The sequence below is a fragment of the Cervus canadensis genome, chromosome X (assembly GCF_019320065.1).
Source record: "Cervus canadensis isolate Bull #8, Minnesota chromosome X, ASM1932006v1, whole genome shotgun sequence".
Taxonomy (NCBI): Eukaryota; Metazoa; Chordata; class Mammalia; order Artiodactyla; family Cervidae; genus Cervus; species Cervus canadensis.
The window spans coordinates 37784084-37807834 of NC_057419.1; the positions used below are offsets into that span (position 1 = coordinate 37784084).

The 23751-nt window shown below is 51.6% G+C and overlaps 1 protein-coding gene across 11 annotated transcripts; it reads left to right on the forward strand.

Moving 5' to 3' along the window:
* The first annotated feature begins 722 nt into the window (after positions 1 to 722).
* On the forward strand, positions 723 to 23329 carry MED12 (mediator complex subunit 12). 11 transcript variants are annotated; one of them, XM_043458206.1, is made up of 46 exons: positions 723 to 1028; positions 1560 to 1664; positions 1872 to 2063; positions 2200 to 2356; positions 3410 to 3591; positions 3781 to 3891; positions 4001 to 4255; positions 4628 to 4774; positions 4934 to 5033; positions 5164 to 5300; positions 5665 to 5796; positions 6137 to 6263; positions 6719 to 6948; positions 7451 to 7531; positions 7667 to 7837; positions 8040 to 8184; positions 8351 to 8401; positions 8723 to 8841; positions 9033 to 9176; positions 9608 to 9771; positions 9975 to 10106; positions 10525 to 10752; positions 10929 to 11073; positions 11240 to 11360; positions 11718 to 11819; positions 11920 to 12033; positions 12282 to 12457; positions 12638 to 12817; positions 13873 to 13944; positions 14387 to 14520; positions 14689 to 14850; positions 15088 to 15199; positions 15357 to 15446; positions 15882 to 15991; positions 16253 to 16388; positions 16625 to 16786; positions 17676 to 18137; positions 18341 to 18491; positions 18647 to 18852; positions 19011 to 19085; positions 19178 to 19232; positions 19308 to 19395; positions 21412 to 21649; positions 22461 to 22592; positions 22767 to 22848; positions 23054 to 23329. In XM_043458206.1, the coding sequence occupies exons 1-46, from the start codon at positions 930 to 932 to the stop codon at positions 23095 to 23097; spliced, it is 6558 nt and encodes a 2185-aa protein (XP_043314141.1). In that variant the 5' UTR covers positions 723 to 929; the 3' UTR covers positions 23098 to 23329. The 11 variants fall into 11 exon arrangements, with proteins under 11 accessions (XP_043314141.1, XP_043314145.1, XP_043314136.1 ...); XM_043458210.1 differs by having other exon boundaries at positions 724 to 1028; positions 17763 to 18137; positions 22464 to 22592; XM_043458201.1 differs by having other exon boundaries at positions 724 to 1028; positions 19178 to 19395.
* Positions 23330 to 23751: the final 422 nt, after the last annotated feature.

A 23751-nucleotide genomic window follows, 5' to 3' on the forward strand; every position in this document is an offset into this window, starting at 1 on the left:
TTTAAGCCAACTTTTTCACTCTCCTCTTTCACTTTCATCAAGAGGCTCTTTAGTTCTTCTTCGCTTTCTGCCCTAAGGGTGGTGTCATCTGCATATCTGAGGTTATTGATATTTCTCCCGGCAATCTTGACTCCAGCTTGTGCTTCTTCCAGCCCAGCGTTTCTCATGATGTACTCTGCATATAAGTTAAATAAGCAGGGTGACAATATACAGCCTTGACGTACTCCTTTTCTTAGAAAGTATCTATTTTGTATATCTCTGTGCGCATTTTTTCTGGGAAGAAGGGCCTTAGCTTCCATCAGCATTTTAAAGGGATTGTGAAACACAAGAGGTTAAGAACCTCAGTCATGGACCATAAAGACCTTGAGGGATTAGAGCCGACCTTTCAGGGTTTAACACGTGCTTTCTCATGCATATATAGTTTCTAATCTTCTCAATAGTCCCTTAAAGGAGGTGTTAGTAGTATACCTATTTTTCAGATGCGAAAACGAAAAAGCGGTTGAAAAAGGGAAGAGTTCCTACAGACGACCTAGCCCTTAGAACCCAGTTCCAGTAGGAGCTCATCGCCTCGGCCGCCTCCCACCTCGCAGGTTCGTATTCCCAGCGCAGCACACGACTGGCGGACGCTGCAGGAATCTTGACTGAGTGAAATCCACCTCCCGCGGCGGGCGCCGAAAAGCTCCGGGGGCGCGGAGCTCCGCCCCACGGCCGGCTGGGCCCGCCCCCGCTGCGGTCGGTATTGTCAGACGGTTCCCGGCGTCCCTCGGTTTCCCTCGGTAGTTTCCGGCAAAGATCGGGAGTTTCTAACGTGCCCCTTGTAGTCTCTCGGCTGCCGTCCTCGCCACTGCCGCCCCTCTTTTCGGCTCCCTCTCCCCCTCCCCCCCGCGGCCGGGCCCGACTGGCGCCTCTGGCGCTACGGGCTGGGCAAGATGGCGGCCTTCGGGATCTTGAGCTACGAACACCGGCCCCTGAAGCGGCCGCGGCTGGGGCCTCCTGATGTGTACCCTCAAGATCCCAAACAGAAGGAGGTGAGTTCAGAAATTCGGGCTCCCAGGGGGCCAGGGGCCAGCGATCGGCATAGGAGGAAGCACTGATGGCTCGGGGAAGCGGGGGCGGGGCGGCTCCGTGGGAGCGAAAGTCCCGAAAGGGGGAAGAGTAAAGTGGGCTGGTGTCGGAGAGTAAGACCTGAGGGAGGTGGGGGCTGGTTCCTGGACTAGAACCGGGAGTGATGTTGGGGCCACGCTGGAGGCGCCCCCTCTACACACACACACCCCAGAAAGTTGTCTGAGACGGCTGGGTGAAGTAAGGCTGCTTGTAAACTCGCAGGGGAAAAGTGCTGTTGAGCGAGCTCTGGGGGATTGGGAATCTTAGTACTGTGGGGGTGAGGGTGGGGTCCAAATGAATATAAGCGATTATTTTTAAATAACAATGTGTTATCTACTCCCCAGTCCTCTTCCTATTTTTTTCCACCCGTGTTCCCTTCTCTTCTGCCCTCTTCCACCACCACCACCTCCTCCCCCAAGGAAGAAAAAAGCTAAAATGTTGTTTTCCTGCCTCAGGATGAATTAACCGCCTTGAATGTAAAGCAAGGTTTCAATAACCAGCCCGCTGTCTCTGGGGATGAACATGGCACCGCCAAGAATGTCAACTTTAATCCTGCCAAGGTGAGACAACACTGTCAGGCTGAAGGAAAAGGCTGGAAGAATCTGAGAGGGAGCAAAGGCCCTGGGTTGGGAAGACATAAAGGGATGACCTAAATGGTGGTGTTTTCCTTCGTAACCTAATGCTACCACATTGGCATTTGCCCATCAAAGGCACATCCACCTTTCTGCCCCTTCTTCCCACCCTGAGGTGTAGTTTTCTTCCCTCAGATCAGTTCCAACTTCAGCAGCATCATTGCAGAGAAGTTACGTTGTAACACCCTCTCTGACACTGGTCGAAGGAAGCCCCAAGTGAACCAGAAGGACAACTTCTGGCTGGTGACTGCACGATCCCAGAGTGCCATTAATACTTGGTTTACTGATCTGGCTGGCACCAAGCCACTCACACAACTAGCCAAAAAGGTGAGGTACTGTTTCCTGTTCTTCAGGCCAAAGAGGGGAACATGAGTACCAAGTACCCTCTGATTCTCAGATTGAAATACATGGGTGTCAGCTCACTGGGGTAAGAGAGGTCTCACTGTTTGCAATGTCCATTCAGGTCCCCATTTTCAGTAAGAAGGAAGAAGTGTTTGGGTACTTAGCCAAATACACAGTGCCTGTGATGCGGGCCGCCTGGCTCATTAAGATGACCTGTGCCTACTATGCAGCAATCTCAGAGACCAAGGTTAAGAAGAGACATGTTGACCCCTTCACAGGTGAGTAACTCCTAATACCAGGGGTCTTACCACTAATCACTTCAAAGAGTGGTAGAGAAGCCTTGAAATTACCCTCCTTCCTCATCTATATTCCTTGCTTCTGCTTGTATCTTGCGTTCACTCAGTAAACATCAAGTGTCTTGAGTATCTACTGTATGTGTACTGGGCTATAAAGATAATCACTACCTAATCCCTGCCCTTAGGATGCTTATAGTCTAGTAGGGATGCTAAGGCCTCTGTACAAATCCCATAATTAAATATAGAAACATAGTGTCAAAAGCAGAGGCAGGGGCTTCCTTGGTGGCTCAGTGGTAAAGAATCCACCTGCCAGTGCAGGAGACGTGGCTTTGATCCCTGATCTGGAAGATCCCACATGCCTTGGAGCAACTAAGTCTGTGAGCCACAACTATTGAGCCTGTGCTCTGGAGCCCATGTGCCCCAACTACTGAAGCCTACACACCCTAGAGCCCGTGCTCTACAAGAGAAGCCACTGCAATGAGAAGCCTGTACTCCACCACTAGAGACTAGCCCCACTTACCACAATCAGAGAAGCTTGCGTGCAGCAATGAAGACCCAGAGCAGCCAAAAATAAATAAATAATATTATGTAATATAAAAAAAGTGGAGGCAGAAATTTCTTTGAGAATTCAGTGAACAGAAAGGTTATTTTCTTTTGGGGATACCTGGAAAAGCTTTAGGAAGGTGACATTTGTTTTTTTTTGTTTGTTTTGTTTTAATTTATTTTGTTGAAGTATAGTTGATCTATACTGTTGTGTTAGTTTCTGGTGTACACCAGAGTGATTCAATTATACATATGTGTGTGTGTTTATCTATATTCTTTTTTGCATTCTTTTCCATTATAGCTTATTATAGAATATCGAATGTAGTTCCCTGTGCTATACAGTAGGACCTTGTTGAAGGTGGCATTTGACTAGAGCCTATACAGGGATGAATAGGATTTAGAAACATGGTGACTGGGAGTGGGGGTAGGGGACAGAAGGTGTTCTAAGCAGAGGGACACTGTAAAATAGCCATCTTCCCATCTTTTTTCTAGAATGGACTCAGATCATCACCAAGTGCTTATGGGAGCAGCTTCAAAAGATGGCTGAATACTACCGGCCAGGACCTGCTGGAAGTGGGGGCTGTGGCTCCACTATAGGGCCCTTGCCCCATGATGTTGAGATGGCAATCCGGCAGTGGGACTACAATGAGAAGCTGGCCATGTTCATGTTTCAGGTAGGAAGGAGAGTGTGTCATGTGTGGCATGGAAATGAGCCTGACCTCATACTCTGCCAACATGGAGCAGAGTCCATCTGCCACCTTGCCCCACTCGTGGTTTTCCTCATCCTTTCATTTACTTTCTCTGCCTCATCTCTAATCGTCCCTGTTCAAAACTCATCCCCTTCCCACCCCTGGTGTCCATAGGACGGAATGCTGGACAGACATGAGTTCCTGACCTGGGTACTTGAGTGTTTTGAGAAAATCCGCCCTGGAGAGGATGAATTGCTTAAACTGCTGCTGCCTTTGCTGCTTCGAGTAAGGCCTAGGATTTGGGGGGGTCTCAGGAGGGTTTGAGGAGATATAAGGCACAAGAGCTGTGTCCCTTGGAGAGAACTGGGGGGGTTTGATCATCATGTCTTCACAGTACTCTGGAGAGTTTGTTCAGTCTGCGTACCTCTCCCGCCGCCTTGCCTACTTCTGTACACGGAGACTGGCCCTGCAGCTGGACGGTGTGAGCAGTCACTCATCTCATGTGATGTCCACTCAGTCGACAAGCACACTGCCTACCACCCCTGCTCCTCAGCCCCCAACTAGCAGCACACCCTCTACACCCTTTAGTGACCTGCTTATGTGCCCTCAGCACCGGCCCCTAGTTTTTGGCCTCAGCTGTATCCTTCAGGTAGGTACTGGGTGGTCCCATGAAAGTATTCATATTAAAAGGCATCTTGAGAAGAGTCACGTGCTTCTCCTGGAAAATGGGAGTGATTCTAACTTGGGGGCAAAAGTAGGCACTGAGAATTTGCTTGAAAATTGTTGGCTTCTCATTCATGGGGTGTTAGTTCCTTTTCAGTTAATACCCATCCAAGCCTAAATAGCAGACCCAAAGCCTTTAGGAGGGTAGATGAGGAGAGGGGCTCAGAGATGGGAGTGGTGCCACCCCAGGGACTCAGAATGACTTTGGATCAGAAGCCAAAAGGTGGGGTCTTAACAGTGGGCTTCTAGACAGGTAGCCATGGGAACTGAGTTTGACTTAGCTGTTTCTGTCTGGCAGACCATCCTCCTGTGTTGTCCTAGTGCCCTGGTTTGGCACTATTCACTGACTGATAGTCGAATCAAGACTGGCTCACCACTTGACCACCTGCCTATTGCGCCCTCCAACCTACCCATGCCAGAGGGTAACAGTGCCTTCACTCAACAGGTAAGTCTGACCAATAGCCCGGTACCCCCAGGGGACTGGGATGTGAGAGAAGTTACTTGTTCAGAAATAGTGACCTAGCCCCTGCTTCTGTTCTTTTAGCCTGGAGCCCTGGCCTTTTTTTTATGCCTTACTACATCCTTAAAGCCCTCCTTTTTGCAGGTCCGTGCAAAGTTGCGGGAGATCGAGCAACAGATCAAGGAGCGAGGACAGGCCGTTGAGGTTCGCTGGTCTTTTGATAAGTGCCAGGAAGCTACTGCAGGTGGGTGCCAGAAGACAGACAGTAAGAAGAATGTTTGAGGAAAGGATCAGGATGGTAAGGACATACAGATCTGAGAGTTGGTGTAGACCAGGCCTCTAGTTAAGTCTCCTTTACCACTTTTCCTCCTTAGGCTTCACCATTGGACGAGTACTCCATACTTTGGAAGTGTTGGACAGCCATAGTTTTGAACGCTCTGACTTCAGCAACTCTCTCGATTCCCTCTGTAATCGAATCTTTGGATTGGGGCCTAGCAAGGATGGGCACGAGGTAATAAGCAAGAAGGGGAAGAGAAGTGAAAAACAGAGCAAAAGCACCAGTATATATGAGGGGAAAGTGTGGTGAGGCATTGAAGCCAGAGGATGTCTGAAGAGACAACCCATCTTACTGAGCCTAGGATATTTTAAGATGGAGTCTGCTGCAGCTGCTAAGTCACTTCAGTCATGTCCGACTCTGTGCAACCCCATGGACTGCAGCCTACCAGGCTCCTCTGTCCATGGGATTTTCCAGGCAAGAGTACTGGAGTGGGGTGCCATTGCCTTCTCCATAGATGGAGTTTAGTTGCTGGGAAATTGGAACTTGGTTCTTTGTCCTCAACTCTACCTTACTTACCCTGTCTTCCTTTGGTCTCCAGATCTCCTCAGATGATGATGCAGTGGTATCATTACTGTGTGAATGGGCTGTCAGCTGCAAGCGTTCTGGTCGGCATCGAGCGATGGTGGTAGCCAAGCTGCTGGAGAAGAGACAGGCAGAGATTGAGGCTGAGGTTAGGGGCAGCGCATGGGGCAGTGGCAGTTGGGATCAAAGCCAGATTGAGCTGGTAGTGGGCCCAAAGTTGAAATTGTGAGAGTGAAGAAGTGGTAGAAAATGTACAGGGAAAGTTGAGGACATAAGGCAAAAGTAGAAAGGAGCGGAACCATGTAAGAGTTAAGAGTAGCAACCAAGGTGCAATTGGGAGATGGTAAAGAAAATGGGAGTCAGGGGAGGGGAGTGGAAGTAAAAACCTTGGGGATGGAGGCAAAACAGTCAGTAGTTCAAGGATTGCACATGGGCAAGTGAAGAAATAGTCGAAACCCAATCTTACAGTCTGTTCTTTCATCTTACAGCGTTGTGGAGAATCGGAAGCTGCAGATGAGAAGGGTTCCATTGCCTCTGGCTCCCTTTCTGCTCCCAGTGCTCCCATTTTCCAAGATGTCCTCTTACAGTTTCTGGATACACAGGCTCCCATGCTGAGTATGGACCTGCCACTCTCTGGTTCCCTCTGCCTAGACTCAGCCATCCTGTCATCAGAAAGCATAGTGAAGGGCCTTCTGGGATATATTTCGGTCTTGAGCTCTAAGCATAATGACTTTTGGACATAATTCTAGTCTTTGATCATCTTACAGTTCAACTGTAAGTGGAAAAATAAAGACAAGAATAAGAATGAGAGCATGCAGTTGACGCATTTTCATGTATAAATAGCAGAGATGCTGTATTCCTTTAGGAGACAGTGTGTGGGGCAGAAGGTGGGGTAGGATAACCAACGACACTTTGTCCCTCAATAGTTTTGGTTTTGTTGGTTTTTTTTTTTTTTAATCATTCCTATTCTTGTCTACTTCAGGTACCTAGGAGCACCATGCCTTCAGTGTATTTCTTTCTGCCTGTCTCTTTTGTGCTCCTCTAACTCATCTTTTCTTCCCTCTCTCCAGCGGACCCCCGAAGTGAGAGTGAGCGAGTGGAATTCTTTAACTTGGTACTGCTGTTCTGTGAACTGATTCGACATGATGTTTTCTCCCACAACATGTACACTTGCACCCTCATCTCCCGAGGGGACCTTGCCTTCGGAGCCCCTGGTCCCCGGCCTCCCTCTCCCTTTGATGACCCAGCTGATGACCCAGAGCGCAAGGAGGCTGAGGGCAGCAGCAGCAGCAAGCTGGAGGTGAGTGAGCTTTTCCTTGTCCTAGATTGTTTCTTCTTGACAGCCCCATCTTCCTGGCTCTGGGAGTCCTCTGAGAATACTTTACCAAGTAAGGAGGGTAGGATTTGCTTAGTGCTTTGCAGTTTAGCAAGCACTCTCAAGTTATTTTTTTTTTCATTTGATTCTCACAACAGACATGTGAGGTATTGTTTTTCTTTTGGGGGGAGCTGTGTCACACAGCTTGCAGGATCTTAGTTGCCCAACCAGGGACCATGGCAGTAAATGTGCCGAGTCTTTGCCACTGGACCACCAGGGAATTCCCCCCCATGAGGTATCCTTATCCTCATTTTAAAGCTGAGAGAAACCAAGGCCTGCAGAGGTTAAGGGACCAGTCAAGGCTTGGATCTGGAACCAGTGCTTTTCCCAGTATGGGCTCCTCTCTTCTACTCCAATTAACCATTCGAGATGGTGGGGAGCAACTCCTCAGGGCTAAAGCAGCTTCACTTCTGTTCTCTACACTCAGGATCCAGGGCTCTCAGAGTCTATGGACATTGATCCTAGCTCCAGTGTGCTCTTTGAGGACATGGAGAAGCCTGATTTCTCAGTAAGTTACATACTGGTGTGGAAGCATCCAGCTCCTGAGGTCCTTCCGTTACTCCACTTTGGGGAGTTTCTTTATGCGCCCTCCTCAATCCCTTTGTCTTCCTCTAAATGTTCTGCCCTTTCACCTTTCTCTTAGTTGTTCTCCCCCACTATGCCCTGTGAGGGGAAGGGCAGTCCATCCCCTGAGAAACCAGATGTTGAGAAGGAGGTGAAGCCCCCACCCAAGGAGAAGCTAGAAGGAACCCTTGGGGTTCTTTATGACCAGCCGCGGCATGTGCAGTATGCCACACACTTTCCTATCCCCCAGGTACCGTTCGCCAACACCTTCCGACCCTCTGTTCTGAGCCCAGGTTTCTGTCCAAGGACTTTGCCAAGGGGTTGGAGCTGTTCTTGAGGGTGTGGTATGCTGGGAAGGGTTGGAGTGCTGGGGTGCTGAGGGGCATGGAGCATGCTTTTGAGAGGAGGGAGAGTGATCCCTGCTGGAGTCTGATGGTGCCGCTGGGATGCAGGAGGAGTCATGCAGCCATGAGTGCAACCAGCGGTTGGTCGTACTGTTTGGGGTGGGAAAGCAGCGAGATGATGCCCGCCATGCCATCAAGAAAATTACCAAGGATATCCTGAAGGTTCTGAACCGCAAGGGGACAGCAGAAACTGGTGGGTTTGAGGCACCTGAAATGGATCTCCCCCAAAGAACACCTTAGTCAGTCTTCCCTTCCCCAGCATAGGGAACTCCCAGTCATGTCCCAATGTCCTGTCTCTTGGAGTCTCCTGAGAGCTCTAGTCCTTTTGAAACTTCCCCCCTCATTCCCCCCCTCTGCAGACCAGCTTGCTCCTATTGTGCCTCTGAATCCTGGAGACCTGACATTCTTAGGTACCTCACAGTAAGCCCCATACTACCCGCCCTCCCTCTCCCTTCCCTCCCTCAACCTAGCACCTCCCTGTATGTACTCCTCTAAGGTCCACATAGTCTGTGGTCCTCCAAACCTTTGCTTCACTGTTCCCTTCCCTTCATCCCTCCCCCACCCCTTCCTTGACCCTCCCTTCCCGTCTTCCCTCTTCCTTCCTTCCCTTCCTCCCTCCCTCCCTTCCTTCCCCTTTCCCTCCCCACCATAGCCTTCTCTCCATACCCCCCACCCCCAGTTGCCTGGTTATCTTCCCCGTCCTGACTGGTTCCTTTCAACTGTCCCCTCAGGTGGGGAGGATGGACAGAAGCGGCGACGAAACCGACCTGAAGCTTTTCCCACTGCCGAGGATATCTTTGCTAAGTTCCAGCACCTTTCACATTATGACCAACACCAGGTCACGGCTCAGGTGTGGGCCTAAGTCCAGCCCGCTTCCCACATTCTGGCCTCCTTGTCCTGTTTTCCTTCTCTCCTTATCTTTTTTCTCCCCCAGGCAGGCTAAGCCTCCTGTTTTCACCCCCTTTCCCCATCATCCTTTCCTGCTGCCCTGGTTCTTCCCACCTCTCTCCACTCCCATCTCACTCCCACTGCCCTTATCAGGTCTCCCGGAATGTTCTGGAGCAGATCACGAGCTTTGCCCTTGGCATGTCGTACCACTTGCCTCTGGTGCAGCATGTGCAGTTTATCTTCGACCTCATGGAATATTCACTCAGCATCAGTGGCCTCATCGACTTTGCCATTCAGGTGGGGGAGTTGGGGAGATGAGGGAGGAGGGAGTTTGTGCATTACAGGGTCACAAGGACAAGAGCAGAGGCTCAAGCCAGTGTCCCAGGTTATTTGGAGGGACCAAAAGGCTAGTGTCGTGGGAGTGGCCCGTGAGCTAAGCCAGCAGGAATAGAGACTCAAGTGCTCCCTGGGGAGGCCCAAGAGATGGGTTAGAGCACTGGGCACGGACTGTCCTTCCGCTGTGGACTTCATAGGATTGTATCCTGGACACTGGGTAGATCATTGATGTGGCTTGCCTTTAATAGAATAAAGGGCAGTGGCATATGCCACTGGGGCCCTTCCAGGCTGAGGCGTCTCTAGCAGGAAGGGGCTCCAGTTTTCTCACAGGAAGGGGAATGATGTATAACATTCGAGGCCTCTTCTTGTTTCTCAACCACTTGCTCTGCTAGCTGCTGAATGAACTGAGTGTAGTCGAAGCAGAACTGCTTCTCAAATCCTCAGATCTGGTGGGCAGCTACACCACTAGCCTGTGCCTGTGCATCGTGGCTGTCCTGCGCCACTATCACGCCTGCCTCATCCTCAACCAGGACCAGATGGCACAGGTCTTTGAGGGGTAAGTGGGGTTTCAGAATAACCAAAACCAATGGGGCCCCGGTGAAGGCTGTTGGAAATGACCTGCAGAGAACACATAGGGCTCTCACAATGCAGAAGTGCATGCCTTCCTGGTAGGGAGGGGAGAGAACATTGTGGAGGGACAGGAATCTTGGTGCCCAGACCTGCCATTGCTCCAGGCACGACCTTGTCCCTTCTTGACAGGCTGTGTGGCGTAGTCAAGCACGGGATGAACCGGTCTGATGGTTCCTCTGCAGAACGCTGTATCCTTGCATATCTCTATGATCTGTACACCTCCTGTAGCCATTTAAAGAGCAAATTTGGGGAACTCTTCAGGTAAGAGAGGTGGAAGGTAAGGGGTAGAGAGTGGGGCCTCATCCCATCTCCTCGCTGCTGCCCAACTCAGGAGCAGAACACAGCCTACCACCCTGCTGTGTCTGCAGGGTCATTTGGGGACAGTGTCCTCTAAGTGTTCTTGGTCCCCAAAAGTGGGCCTCCTTCCTCATCAGCCTTGCTTCCAGCCCACGCCTGCAGGGCCCACGCTTCTCCCCGCTTCCTGGGGCCCCTGTGCCTTACCCTCACTGGGTTTCTTTCCTGCCCAGTTGGTCGGCTTTGTCCCATTTCCCCTCTTCTTGCCTTAAGGGCCTTGGTCCCTCATTTTCTCCTTTTTGTCCTTTTCTCCTCTTTCCTGACCATCCCTCTGGCTCACTAGCACTTCCTCAATACTGCTCTCTCCTCTCCCCTACCCCTGCAGTGACTTCTGCTCCAAGGTGAAGAACACCATCTACTGCAATGTGGAGCCATCAGAGTCCAACATGCGCTGGGCACCCGAGTTCATGATCGACACTTTAGAGAACCCCGCCGCTCACACCTTCACCTACACGGGGCTAGGCAAGAGTCTTAGTGAGAACCCTGCTAACCGCTACAGCTTTGTCTGCAATGCCCTTATGCACGTCTGTGTGGGGCACCATGATTCGGATAGGTATGGGGCGTACTGAGTGAGGCATGGGCACCACGCTCCCGCCTGATGTTGGGAGGGATGACTTGCCTGGGAGGTACCACAACCTTGGTTATAGCCGGGGTAGAGATGAAAAGTTAATGAGTCTGAGGTTTTGCCGGAACAAGGTTTTTGCTGAGGGCATTTGTACTTTTCCCCAGGGTGAATGACATCGCCATCCTGTGTGCAGAGCTGACCGGCTATTGCAAGTCACTGAGTGCAGAGTGGCTGGGAGTGCTTAAGGCCTTGTGCTGCTCCTCTAACAATGGCACTTGTGGTTTCAACGACCTCCTCTGCAATGTAGATGTGAGACTGGGGGTGGGGGTGCACTGGGCAGTCCCCAGGGCAGGAGTCTGCTCCCAGTGACTGTGAGAGCAGAGGGACAGCTTTTTGCAGAATGGAGGTCCAGCACCCCGAATAGGAGAACTCTCTTCACACTGAGTCCTGGTGTGTGTCTGCTGTTTTCCTCCAGGTCAGTGACCTGTCTTTTCACGACTCCCTGGCCACTTTTGTTGCCATCCTCATCGCTCGGCAGTGTTTGCTCCTGGAGGATCTGATTCGCTGTGCGGCCATCCCTTCACTCCTTAATGCTGGTAAACTACCAATTCATGACCCCTAGAAAGTCTAGACCCCCAATGTCAATACACACTCAATGACCATACTCTCCTTGTTCAGTGTGGGGCTCCTGGTGGCACCAGAGGCCAATTCTGTTGTGTGCCTCAGGCTGGGAGGGGCCTCTTTCTGACCCTGCACCTGTATCCCCAGTCTTTCCTGTTCCTGACCTGTCCAGGTTCTCCCCTCTACACTATAGAACAGTTGGCTCCCTCACCTCTCCTCCAGTGTGTTATCTCCTTTTGCCTGACCTCAGCCACCCTTTTAGTGCCTCACCACCCACAAACCCACATATAGCCCACCTTCATCCTTTCCCCTCCTCTATGTCTTCTCTGTAGCTTGCAGTGAACAGGACTCTGAGCCAGGGGCCCGGCTTACCTGCCGCATCCTCCTCCACCTTTTCAAGACACCTCAACTCAATCCTTGCCAATCGGATGGAAGTAAGTGACTCCATCCAAGCTAGCCTGCCAAGGAAAGTGTGGCTACCCTACCCCCACCGTTTCTACTTTGGCTTCCCCTGACTTCAGCTCTCTCCTCCAGACAAGCCTACTGTAGGAATCCGCTCCTCCTGTGACCGCCACCTGCTGGCTGCCTCCCAGAACCGCATCGTGGATGGAGCTGTGTTTGCTGTTCTCAAGGCTGTGTTTGTACTTGGTATGGGGGTAGGAAGAGTGGTGCCAAAAGTGTGTATAGGGTGGAGCGCCAGCTAAACTACAAAGGACGGTCTTTCTCTCTCCTAAAGGTGGTCTCTCTGACCTTTCTGGAGGAGAGGAAGGAGGGAAGTATGTTTCTGTCCCATAGGGCAGGATTTGGGGAGTGCTGCTTCTGTGGCTCTGGGGCAGGTCTCCACACAGCATTGGGATCTCACTTTGCCCTCCGTATCTCCCACCCATGAACCGCAGGGGATGCGGAACTGAAGGGTTCGGGCTTCACTGTGACAGGAGGAACAGAAGAACTTCCAGAGGAGGAGGGAGGAGGTGGCAGTGGTGGTCGGAGGCAGGGTGGCCGCAACATCTCTGTGGAGACAGCCAGTCTGGATGTCTATGCCAAGTACGTGCTACGCAGCATCTGCCAGCAGGTCAGTCTCACCTTCTCCCGAAGACCTCTTAAATGCTGCTATATAATATAGTCCTGTTCCCTGTCATGATCACACCACCTCTCTGCCACACCTCTTGTCCCTCACCAACCCCTGGTTCATCCCCCTTATTCCTAACCCCCTCACTGGTTGCCCCAGTCCCCTGATTCTTGGCTTCCTCAGGAATGGGTAGGAGAACGTTGCCTTAAATCACTGTGTGAGGACAGCAATGACCTGCAAGACCCAGTGTTGAGCAGTGCCCAGGCCCAGCGCCTCATGCAGCTTATCTGCTACCCACATCGGCTGCTGGACAACGAGGATGGGGAAAACCCTCAGCGGCAACGCATTAAGCGTATTCTTCAGGTAGGCCAAGGTGACAGGGGCCCTGGAGGAAGCAGTGGGGCCTGAACCTGGGGTGAAATGATGGGAACCTTGAGAGAAAAAGAGAGGGGGAATTAAGTAGGAAGATTAACGAGGATATGGACAAAAGGTGGTGAGAGAAACAGCTCCAGCATGGGTTTTGAAGTCAGGCCAATATGGTCTAGACTCAAGAGTGAACCATTGGGTGAGGGCACACAACTGGCTGGAGTAGGGCTTTGGCTTATCAGTGGGAGACAGAGCATCTGGGAGGTCTAGGTTTTGGTCTTATGTGTCTGGCATGTTGGTCATAGCTCAGTGATGAGTAGTAATGCTGTTGGAAAGCTACTGCTCATTGAGTGGCTGCTTCATGCTGGGTACTGTGCTCAGTAATCTACATAGATTTCCTCAGTTAGTCTTTACAACCCTGTGAAGTAGGTATGAATATCCCTGTTTGAGCATCAATGAAACTGAGGCTTGAAGAGGTTAAGTAACTTGCCCGAGGTTCAGTAACTCACGCAGCTGGTAAGTTTAGAGTCAGTATAGGAGCCCAGGTCTGCCTGCACCCTTCCTGCCTCACCACACTGCTGCAGACATTCATGTGACTGGGGGGTGGAAAAATAAAGCTGTTGAGGAAAACCTAAAGGAATGAGGCCTCTTCAGCTGAGAGAAGATAATGCCTCAGAGAGATTAACTAAGACTAGCCCTCGGGTCTGTAAAGGACTTTGAAAACAGGAGTGGCGAGCCTCAACGTCAACATCAAAGATTTAAGTTAAGCATTAAGCAGAACTTCCTGATGCTGAGGAATGTGAGGCTCTGGAGCAGGAAACTGGGGAAGATGTGAAATTTTTCCAAAACCACTTTTGAAATAGGATAGATTTTTTTCAGCCATTTTGGATTATTTACGTGTGATCTTTCCTAAAGAGTGGAAGTCGAGGGCCCTTTCAGACCTCCAGGCATATGTGATTCAAGGTTGTGAGAGATCAGGGGCTGGCATCAGGGTACTAAGTGGCTGGGATGACACAGTGATGACTAGCTTGCTGATGGGGTCTCTGTCACAGAACTTGGACCAGTGGACCATGCGCCAGTCTTCGTTGGAACTGCAGCTTATGATCAAGCAGACCCCTAACAATGTGAGTGGTTCCCAGACCCTCTCCCATACTCACTTCCAACAATATGTGTCAGGGAAGGGGGCTGCCATAGAAGAGCCTAGGTTCTACCTTTGGGTTCTGGAGATAAGAGAGGATGGGAAGATGGCGGATGTGTAGAGTTGATGATAAGGGGCATGGGTTGAGAGTGCTGGGGCTGTGAGCTGTGGGGAAGGTTGGCAGCTGTGGTAGTAGAGGCTGTTTCTGTGGCCACAACTGTAAGGGGGTATGTAAAGAAGACAGTGGGGCACTGGAGAAGTACTACAAGGTGGTGGAGGGCATGACGCCCAACAGAGTTGTGTCCCTACCCTCCCATCAGCCTCCACGGGTGCCTTCCTCTGTCCTCATCTCCTATCTCTCCTACTATCTCTTTGCCTTTGGCAGCGGCTAACCTATTTACCTGCCCTGTGCCTTTCATCCTCCTTAGGAGATGAACTCCCTCTTAGAGAACATCGCCAAGGCCACAATCGAGGTTTTCCAGCAGTCTGCAGAGACAGGGTCATCTTCTGGAAATGCTGCAAGCAACATGCCCAGCAGCAGCAAGACCAAGCCTGTGCTCAGGTTGAGTAGAAATGTGTTAGGACCCATCCACTTCTGAGTTTTCTCTTCCAGTAGTGTAAATGATTTCAGCTGCCCGGAGATGTCAGGCATGTCCATCTAGAAAAGAGAGGAGGGATTGTTCCAGCCTTGCCTGGCTCCTCTGTAACCCTGCGTGTGCCATCTCTCCAGCTCCCTAGAACGCTCCGGTGTATGGCTGGTGGCTCCTCTCATTGCCAAACTGCCCACCTCAGTCCAGGGGCATGTGTTAAAGGCTGCTGGGGAAGAGTTAGAGAAGGGCCAGCACCTGGACTCCTCTTCCCACAAAGAACGTGATCGACAAAAGCAAAAGAGGTAAAGCGGCAGTTGTGGGGCTGGGATTGCGGAGTGGAAAGGAGAGGAGGCCCAGGGAGGAAGAGAAGTTGGGGCAAAGAGGTGAGGATCAAAATCAGAAAAAGGTACAATCGGAGGAGAAGAGAGATGGTCAAACAAGAGGCTAGATCTTAAAAGAGTAGAGTTGGGGGCTTGGAGGAATGAGGTTGGAAATTGCCTGACCTGGTCCTGTTCTTTTTCTTCTCCTCCCGTCTCTAGCATGTCCCTGTTGAGCCAGCAGCCCTTCTTATCCCTGGTGCTGACATGTCTGAAGGGCCAGGATGAGCAGCGTGAGGGACTCCTTACCTCCCTCTACAGCCAGGTCCACCAGGTATGGGTCTTTGGGCCTGGAGCTAGGCAGGAGGGCAGAGGAGGATGCAGCCAAGAGGCCACCTATGTACTCTTAATCTTCAGTATTTTCTGACAAGAACACCCTGTTTGACACAACGAAATCCCTGAGCTGTGTGTTGTACTTGTTTCTGTCTTAGATTGTGAATAATTGGAGAGATGACCAGTATTTAGACGATTGCAAACCAAAGCAGCTAATGCATGAGGCACTCAAACTGCGGCTCAACCTGGTGAGAGGGGGAGCTGGGAAGAAGGAGGAAAGGGGTGGAGCTAGGACCTCAGACAAAGAAGCCCCAGCCCGGGGAGGCGAGAATGCAGATGAGGACCCAGGCTTGCCTGGATCTTCATGTATTAACCCAGCTCTCCTAGAGGACGTGGGACCTGAAAGTGGTTAAGGAGACTGTATCCTTGCAGGGACCCTGCCTCAGTATTGTAGATTCTGGCTGGGCCTGAGAAGCCCTAGACACCTGTTGTGGAGTGTTCAATGAGATCCTGGATGTCCTTTGGTCCAACTCCATCATTATATAAGTAAGGAAACCAAGGCCCAGAGAGGTCGAGAATTAAGTCATTGGCCTGAGATCATGTAGCCCAGGTTCTAATCTGAGCTTCCTTAAAGGCTGCTTCTGCCCCTGAGCCATCTGACTGACTTGTTGTGGCCCCGGCAGGTGGGGGGCATGTTTGACACGGTGCAACGCAGCACCCAGCAGACCACGGAGTGGGCTGTGCTCCTCCTGGATATCATCATCAGCGGCACTGTCGACATGCAGTCCAACAAGTAAAGCATCCCCCTCCCCTCCCTCCACTTTCATCCCCAAGAGGAGCCCCTCCCCCAAACCAGGTGCATGACCGTGGCAGTAGATGTGGCTGACACTTTGGGCTCTGAAGTCCAGGATCTGGGGTTTCGTTTCTTTTTTTTTTGGATCTGGGGTTTCTTAACATGGTTTGGGTGCCTGCTCCCTGCTCATGTCCAAGCTGGCCATCTCTGTCTGTCTGAAACTCTTTCTCCTCTGGTTTTCTCCCTGGCTTCCTGCTATAGCGAGCTCTTCACCACTGTCCTGGACATGCTAAGTGTGCTCATCAATGGGACCCTAGCTGCGGACATGTCCAGCATCTCCCAGGGCAGCATGGAGGAAAACAAACGTGCCTACATGAACCTGGTGAAGAAGCTGCGGGTGAGCAGAGGGAGCGAGGCCTAGAGGCCTCCTCCCTCTTCCTTGAGGGAGTCCAGCCTCAGTGATATCATCCTGCCCCCCTACCCTTCCCTCACACATCTGTGTCTTCTTTGTTACTTGTTTAGTGAGGATTTACTGAGGGTTTTCTTCGGGCCAGCTTCTGTGCTGGCCCCTGAGAGGTCCCATTCCTGTTTCCTGTGTCCTGAAACTCTTGTCCTGTCTTCTTGTGCCTGCAGAAAGAATTGGCGGAACGCCAGTCAGATAGTCTGGAAAAAGTTTACCAGCTGCTGCCACTGCCCAAGCCGACTCGAGATGTGATCACGTGTGAGCCGCAGGGCTCCCTTATCGACACCAAGGGCAACAAGATTGCTGGCTTCGACTCTATCTTCAAGAAGGAGGCACGTTCCATTATCTTCCTACCCCCTGCTTCCTGCCTCCCACCTTTGTTCCCCTTTGGGCCAGAGCCTCCCCTGCTTTTACCTTGTAGCTGCAACAAGTTCATCGGCCTCCATGAGGAAGCAAGAACCGTCACTGGGGTGTTGAGATAATCACTTAATTTTCCTCAAGTATCTTCTCCCTGTCTTGGGAGTCTCATTCTCTTTCCTTGGTCTCTCCTTTCACCCCTCCCCACTACCCATCATCCCCACCACCTTTGTACCTGCCACCCATTTCTCAGCACCCCAATCTCTTTCCTCTGCCCCACCCACAGCCCATTCTGCTCCACCCCAGCCTGCACCCCACCTATCTGCCTGGCCGATGGCCCACATCTCTTTAATCCCTGCATCTTTTTCCTCCCATCCACCTATCTCAGCATAGTTTTCTCTGTCCCCTCTTTCTGTGAGTTGCAGTATTTATTGAGTAGTCATCATCATTGTGTGTAGTAGAGGGAGAGGAGAATAAGGATCTGGGGTTCCAAATCTGAAGCCCAACCTGTTCCTATAGGTGTTCTCTTCATTGTTTTCCTGCTTATTTGTCTCTGTCTATCTTTCTGTGTCTCTCTTTCTCTCTCTCTCTCGGCCTGTCTCTCTCTTCCTGTTTTTCTCGCTCTCCCTGTCTCTGTCTGTCTCTCTGGCTGCCTTCAGTCTCTCACTGCCTTTTCTTTCTCTGCCTTCCTGTTTCTATATCTGTCTCCCTCTGACTGTCAGTGTCTGTCTCTGTCTCCCTCTGCTCCCTACCATCCCCTCTTCATTTTCCCTCCCCTGTGTGTATATCCATGTCTATCTGTCTTCCTCTCACCATCTTCCCTGAATCTACCCATGAACTTTTTTTTTCTTTTGTTGCCAACAGATACTTTTCCCTCTCCTGCAAGCCTTCAAGGTCTGTGTTGTAATTTCCAAGTTTCAGCAGCTCACTATTTCTCATTTTCTGGAGCAGGGTCTTCAGGTTTCCACCAAACAAAAGCTCTCTCCCTGGGATCTTTTTGAGGGCTTGAAGCCATCAGCGCCACTATCTTGGGGCTGGTTTGGAACAGTCCGGGTGGACCGGCGCGTGGCCCGTGGAGAGGAGCAGCAGCGGCTGCTGCTGTACCACACACACCTGAGGCCCCGGCCCCGCGCCTACTACCTGGAGCCACTGCCACTGCCTCCAGAAGATGAGGAACCCCCTGCCCCCACCCTGTTAGAGCCTGAAAAAAAGGCTCCAGAGCCCCCCAAAACTGACAAACCTGGAGCTGCTCCACCCAGCACTGAGGAACGCAAGAAGAAGTCCACTAAGGGCAAGAAGCGCAGCCAGCCTGCCGCCAAGACGGAAGTGAGCACCGCTGCTGCTGTCCCTGTGCATGTCTTTCCCAGCCCCCTTCTCTTTCTCATCCTGGTTGTGGGAGGGCTGGGGGCATTTGAGGAAGGGGTACTTTTAGAATTAAAACAATGAGCCACATAGCTCCACCTCCTGCTCTGCCCTCCTTTCCCACTTGACCCCAGCCCTCTCACCTTCCTCCCCTGTTGTTCACACAGGACTATGGAATGGGCCCAGGCCGAAGCGGCCCCTACGGAGTGACAGTGCCTCCAGACCTCCTGCACCATGCCAACCCTGGCTCCATCTCTCACCTTAGCTACAGGCAGAGCTCCATAGGCCTCTACACCCAGAACCAGCCACTGCCAGCAGGTGAGTACCAGCCACTGGGTGCGAGGGACTGACCCAGACATTCCTCCCATCTGAAGGGTGATGCCACTTCTCCCAGGAGCTATGGATGCGCGGGGCGCTGAGCAGGGGACGGAGGGACAAAGAGCCTAAAGAGGTCAGCCACCTCCCCTTTCCAGGTGGCCCCCGCGTGGACCCATACCGCCCCATGCGGTTACCGATGCAGAAGCTGCCTACCCGCCCACCTTACCCTGGAGTGCTGCCCACGACCATGACTGGTGTCATGGGACTGGAACCTGGCTCCTACAAGACATCTGTGTACCGACAGCAGCAGCCTACAGCGCCCCAAGGACAGCGCCTTCGCCAACAGCTCCAGGCAAAGATAGTGAGAGGGGCCGTAGGGAGGGCCGTCAGGGAGAGGGGCTTTTGAAGGTCACAGGAATTTGGGGTCTTCACAAGGACATGCAGAGTGGGAGATGCAAGAAACGAGGTGGCAGAAAGCACTTCCAGAGTTTGAGTTTGTTTCCTTTTTCCCTCTAACAGAGTCAGGGGATGTTGGGACAGTCATCTGTCCATCAGATGACTCCCAGTTCTTCGTACGGTTTGCAGACCTCCCAGGTAAGGGCGCAAAATGGGGAGACTTGGGGAGCTTGAGGCAGGCTGGTCTGCACACCCCTGGCTCTGACACCCGCTCTCTTCCTCCCCTCCAGGGCTATACTCCTTATGTTTCTCATGTGGGATTGCAGCAACACACAGGCCCTGCAGGTACCATGGTGCCCCCCAGCTACTCCAGCCAGCCTTACCAGAGCACCCACCCTTCTACCAATCCTACTCTTGTAGATCCTACTCGCCACCTGCAACAGCGGCCCAGTGGCTATGTGCACCAGCAGGCCCCAACCTACGGACATGGGCTGACCTCCACTCAAAGGTACCCAAGTGAGCCAGAGATGGCGGAGACACTGAGGCTTTCGATTTGGGAAAACCTGGGCCTGGATGTGGTGAGACTAGTCAGAACTTTTGGAGGCATTAACAGCATGTACCTGGCCACTTGGCCTGTCGACATAAAATGCCAGAGCTGGAAGGGGAACTGGTGGCCAGTACTCTCATGCCTGCTTCCCAACATTTCTTTGAGAACTGAAGAGGATAAATCACTTATATGCTTATGAGAAGGAAAGACCTGAAGTTCATAGATGCAGTGTGTGGGAAGGAGTCATCTAGCTACCATTAGAGCAGTTTAGTGCTGGAATGGACCAGCGAACACATCCTCCCACCTTACTGAATGTCAATTAGGCCTTACTTAAGACATTGTAATCGTGTCTTGAGGTTCTGCAGCTTAGGGTTGAGAACACTGGGGGGTGGACCAGAAGAAAAGTCCCTTAGAGATACTGATTAAGTGCCCATTGTGTGGCTAGCACTATACTAGGACCAGGTGGGGTGAGGAAAGCTATTTGAAAAAAAAATCCAAAGTCCTTCACCACACAGAATTTTTGCTCTAGCTGGGAAGAAGAGACTTATTCAGAAGAGTACCTAGACAACGTGGTAATGAAAGATACAGTCAGCTGTGCAGTTGGGTGCTGTGAAATAAAATGGGAATTCAGGAAAAGTGGGGGATGATATCATTGTGGGCCTGAGTCATCAGAGAAAGTTTCATGAAGGAGGTCTGACTTGAGTTGGCCTTTGAAGGATAGCTGTGATTTGGATTTGTGGGGAAGAGGAGAAGGAGGGGGATCCCAGTAGAGGACGTAGCATTAACAAAGACATGTAGGGTGGCTGGGAGGACAGGCAGGAGAAGAGCTTGGCTAGAGTTTAAGATTCATGCCAGGGACGGAGTAGGGATAGGTTGGGAGTGGACAGGTTGAGGGAGAGCTTGGAATGCTTGGCACAGGGTTGAGACACAATCCCAGAAGGCGCTCTTGATCAGGAAAATGATGTGATGATTTGGGTATGTTGAAAAATTAACGTGGGTCTCGTGGAGAGGATGGGCTTCCCTTATAGCTCAGTTGGTGAAGAATCTGCCTGCCAATGCAGGAGACCTGGGTTCGATTCCTGGGTTGGGAAGATCCCCTGGAGAAGGAAATGGCAACCCACTCCAGTTTTCCTACCTAGAGAATCCCATGGACAGAAGAGCCTGGCAGGCTATTGTCCATGGGGTCACAAGAGCAGGACATGACTTTGCGACTAAACCACCACCACGTGGAGAGGATGCAAAGGGAAGGAGACAGAAGACTTTAGACAGGAACCCAGCCAGTAACCTATTGAGGTGAAGTACAGATTGGGGTCAGGAAAGTGTAAGGAGCAGTAGAACTCAGCAGTCTTCAAGACCCTGACTATAGTAATAAGCTGAACAACCTCAGTGAGTGTTGATAGAATAGCTAGCCTATGCTCAGGCTGTGTTTCATTTCATAAGAGAAAAACAGCTACAATAGAATTGAAAAATCCCTAACCATGAAGGTTGCTGCTGCTGCTAAGTCGCCTCAGTCGTGTCCGACTCTGTGCGACCCCATAGACGGCAGCCCACCAGGCTCTGCCGTCCCTGGGATTCTCCAGGCAAGAACACTGGAGTGGGTTGCCATTTCCTTCTCCAATGCATGAAAGTGAAAAGTGAAAGTGAAGTCGCTCAGTCATGTCCGACTCTTAGCGACCCCATGGTCTGCAGCCTACCAGGCTCCTCTGTCCATGGGGTTTTCCAGGCAAGAGTACTGGAATGGGGTACCATTGCCTTCTCCGACCATGAAGGTTAGGAGACACTATAAGTAGGGAGTTGTCTTTGCTTCTCATTCCCCAACTTAGTAATCTGTCAGAAGCCAAAAAGGCTCTTCTGGTTGGTGACAGAAGTGAATGAAATGGCCTGTTGGTGTTTCTTTGGGGTCAGAGACCTGGGGCTCATCTGCCCCTCTCCCCCCACAGCCCATGCCTTGATCTCTGCCTTTCCTTGTCTTTATAGGTTTTCCCACCAGACACTGCAGCAAACACCCATGATAGGCACCATGACCCCACTGGGCCCCCAGGGTGTCCAGGCCGGCATCCGGTCGGCTTCCATCCTGCCTGAGCAGCAGCAGCAGCAGCAGCAGCAGCAGCAGCAGCAGCAGCAACAGCAGCAACAACAGCAGCAGCAGCAGCAGCAGCAGCAGCAACAGTACCATATCCGGCAGCAGCAGCAGCAGCAGCAGCAGATCCTGCGGGTAAGGCCCTGGGATTTCATCTGGGACCAGGGAGACCTAGGAGGAGGAGGATGGGGAAGAGGGCAAGGAGAGGCACAAGCTCTTCTGGGTGGTTCTCCTATTATACAGAGTGAAGTAAGTCAGAAAGAGAAAAACAAATGTCATATATTAATGCGTATATGTGGAATCTAGAAACATGGTACTGATGAACCTTTTCTCAGGGCAGCAGTAGAGATGCAGACATGGAGAACAAACTTGTGGACACAATCAGAGGGATTGAGAGGGTGGGATGAATTGAGAGAGTAGCACTGAAAAACATACATTACCACATGTAAAATTAGAGCCAGTGGAAATTTGCTATATGACTCATGGAGCTCAAACCTGGTGCTCTGTGACAACCTAGAGGGGTGGGAAGGGGGTGAAAGGGAAGTTCAAGAGGGAGGGGACATATGTACACCTGTGGCTAATTCATGTTGATGTATGGCAGAAATCAAACAAATATTATAAAGCAATTGTTCTTCAATTTAAATAGATTTTTAAAAAAAGACAAAAAGATAGTGGCAGTGCAAGTACCTTAAGTACCTGCAGGGGAGCTGGCACGTAGTGGCGCCTTGAGAAGCTAGTTCCCTCCCTCCCCCCTTTTCCAGGGGTCCTGGTTGGAGAGAGTTGGGGGTCATCTGCTGGGCACTCCAGATTAGATTTTCTCTGCAGCTGCCTGAGCACGGAAGGCAGCAGACCCAGAGTTCCCTGTGCTTCCTCTGCTCTCCCTGTCCCTCCACCACTGAGGTTCAGCCCCTTGCTCTCCTTACATGGATCTCTTCTGTCTTCACGGCAGCAGCAGCAGCAACAGCAGCAGCAGCAGCAGCAACAGCAGCAGCAGCAGCAACAGCAGCAGCAACAGGCACACCAGCAGCAGCAGCAGCAGGCGGCACCGCCTCAGCCCCAACCCCAATCCCAGCCCCAGGTAGCTGCTGGGCTCCAGCCCCCACCCCCCGCCCCCAGTGGGGCGGCAGCGTGTGCAGCTAGGGAGAGGCAGGAGGCAAGCCCAGGCCCTCTACAGGGCGGGGGGGGGGACGTGAAGATGGAGAAGGATGGGGAACATTCGAGTTCCATCTTCCATGTCCTGTTTTCATCTCAGTTCCAGCGCCAGGGGCTTCAGCAGACACAACAACAACAACAGACAGCAGCTTTGGTCCGGCAGCTCCAACAACAGCTCTCTAGTAAGCCTGCCTTCCTGCCCAAGGAGTGCCCCCACAGAATAACTGGGGGAGCGGGAGAGGGGTGGAGGGTAGAGGTCAAAGTAGCTGAGGTGATTGCTTCAGGCCCAGCTTGTGGGGGGAAGCATTGCCTGAGCGGCTCTCCTCATGCTTGGCTCCCCTCACCCCTGCTTGGCTGCCCATCCCTGATAGTCTCTGTTTTTCACAGACACCCAGCCACAGCCCAGTACCAACATATTTGGACGCTACTGAGCCACCTGGAGGAACTGCTTGTGCACTGGATGTGGCCCCACCGTTTCCTCTTAATTCCCAGTCCTCTTCCCGGGCTAGCACCAGTAGTGGTTGGGGCTCTTCCCTTAGGCTCCATTTTTAATGAGTTTTTAGTATTTTTGTTAATGTGAGGCATTGAGCTGTTGGGTTTTGTATATTATTTATATAGAGACCCCAGAGCTGTTGCACCCAATACACAGAGCTTCTTTGCAAAGGAAGTGTGTGAATCTGCGTGTCTGGGAAGGGTGGGCTCTTGGAAGGGTGTGGGGGCTGGACCAGCAAGTCAGCACCTTCATTCTGTTCAGATCATCTCTCCTGTTCACCTTCCACCCCCTACATTTCTGAATTCTAATTGGGTTGCTACCATCTCTTCCTTTCTCTAACCTGGCAACACATTAAGACTTGGAGCCTTAGTCTCTCAATAAGGGCAGCTCATCTTCTCATCTAGATGGTGTGACTTCTGTATAGCTTGTCTCCGTGGAGGAAACACTGCTGGGATTCGAGAGGAGCCACTGGACCAGGGGAAGAATCACTGGAACCTGATTCTCTTTCCACCCACCCCACACGCTGGATTTTGAATAAGCTTCAGGGTGGGGGGTGGGGGTGGCAGACACTGCCTATCCTTTGGGCCACCTT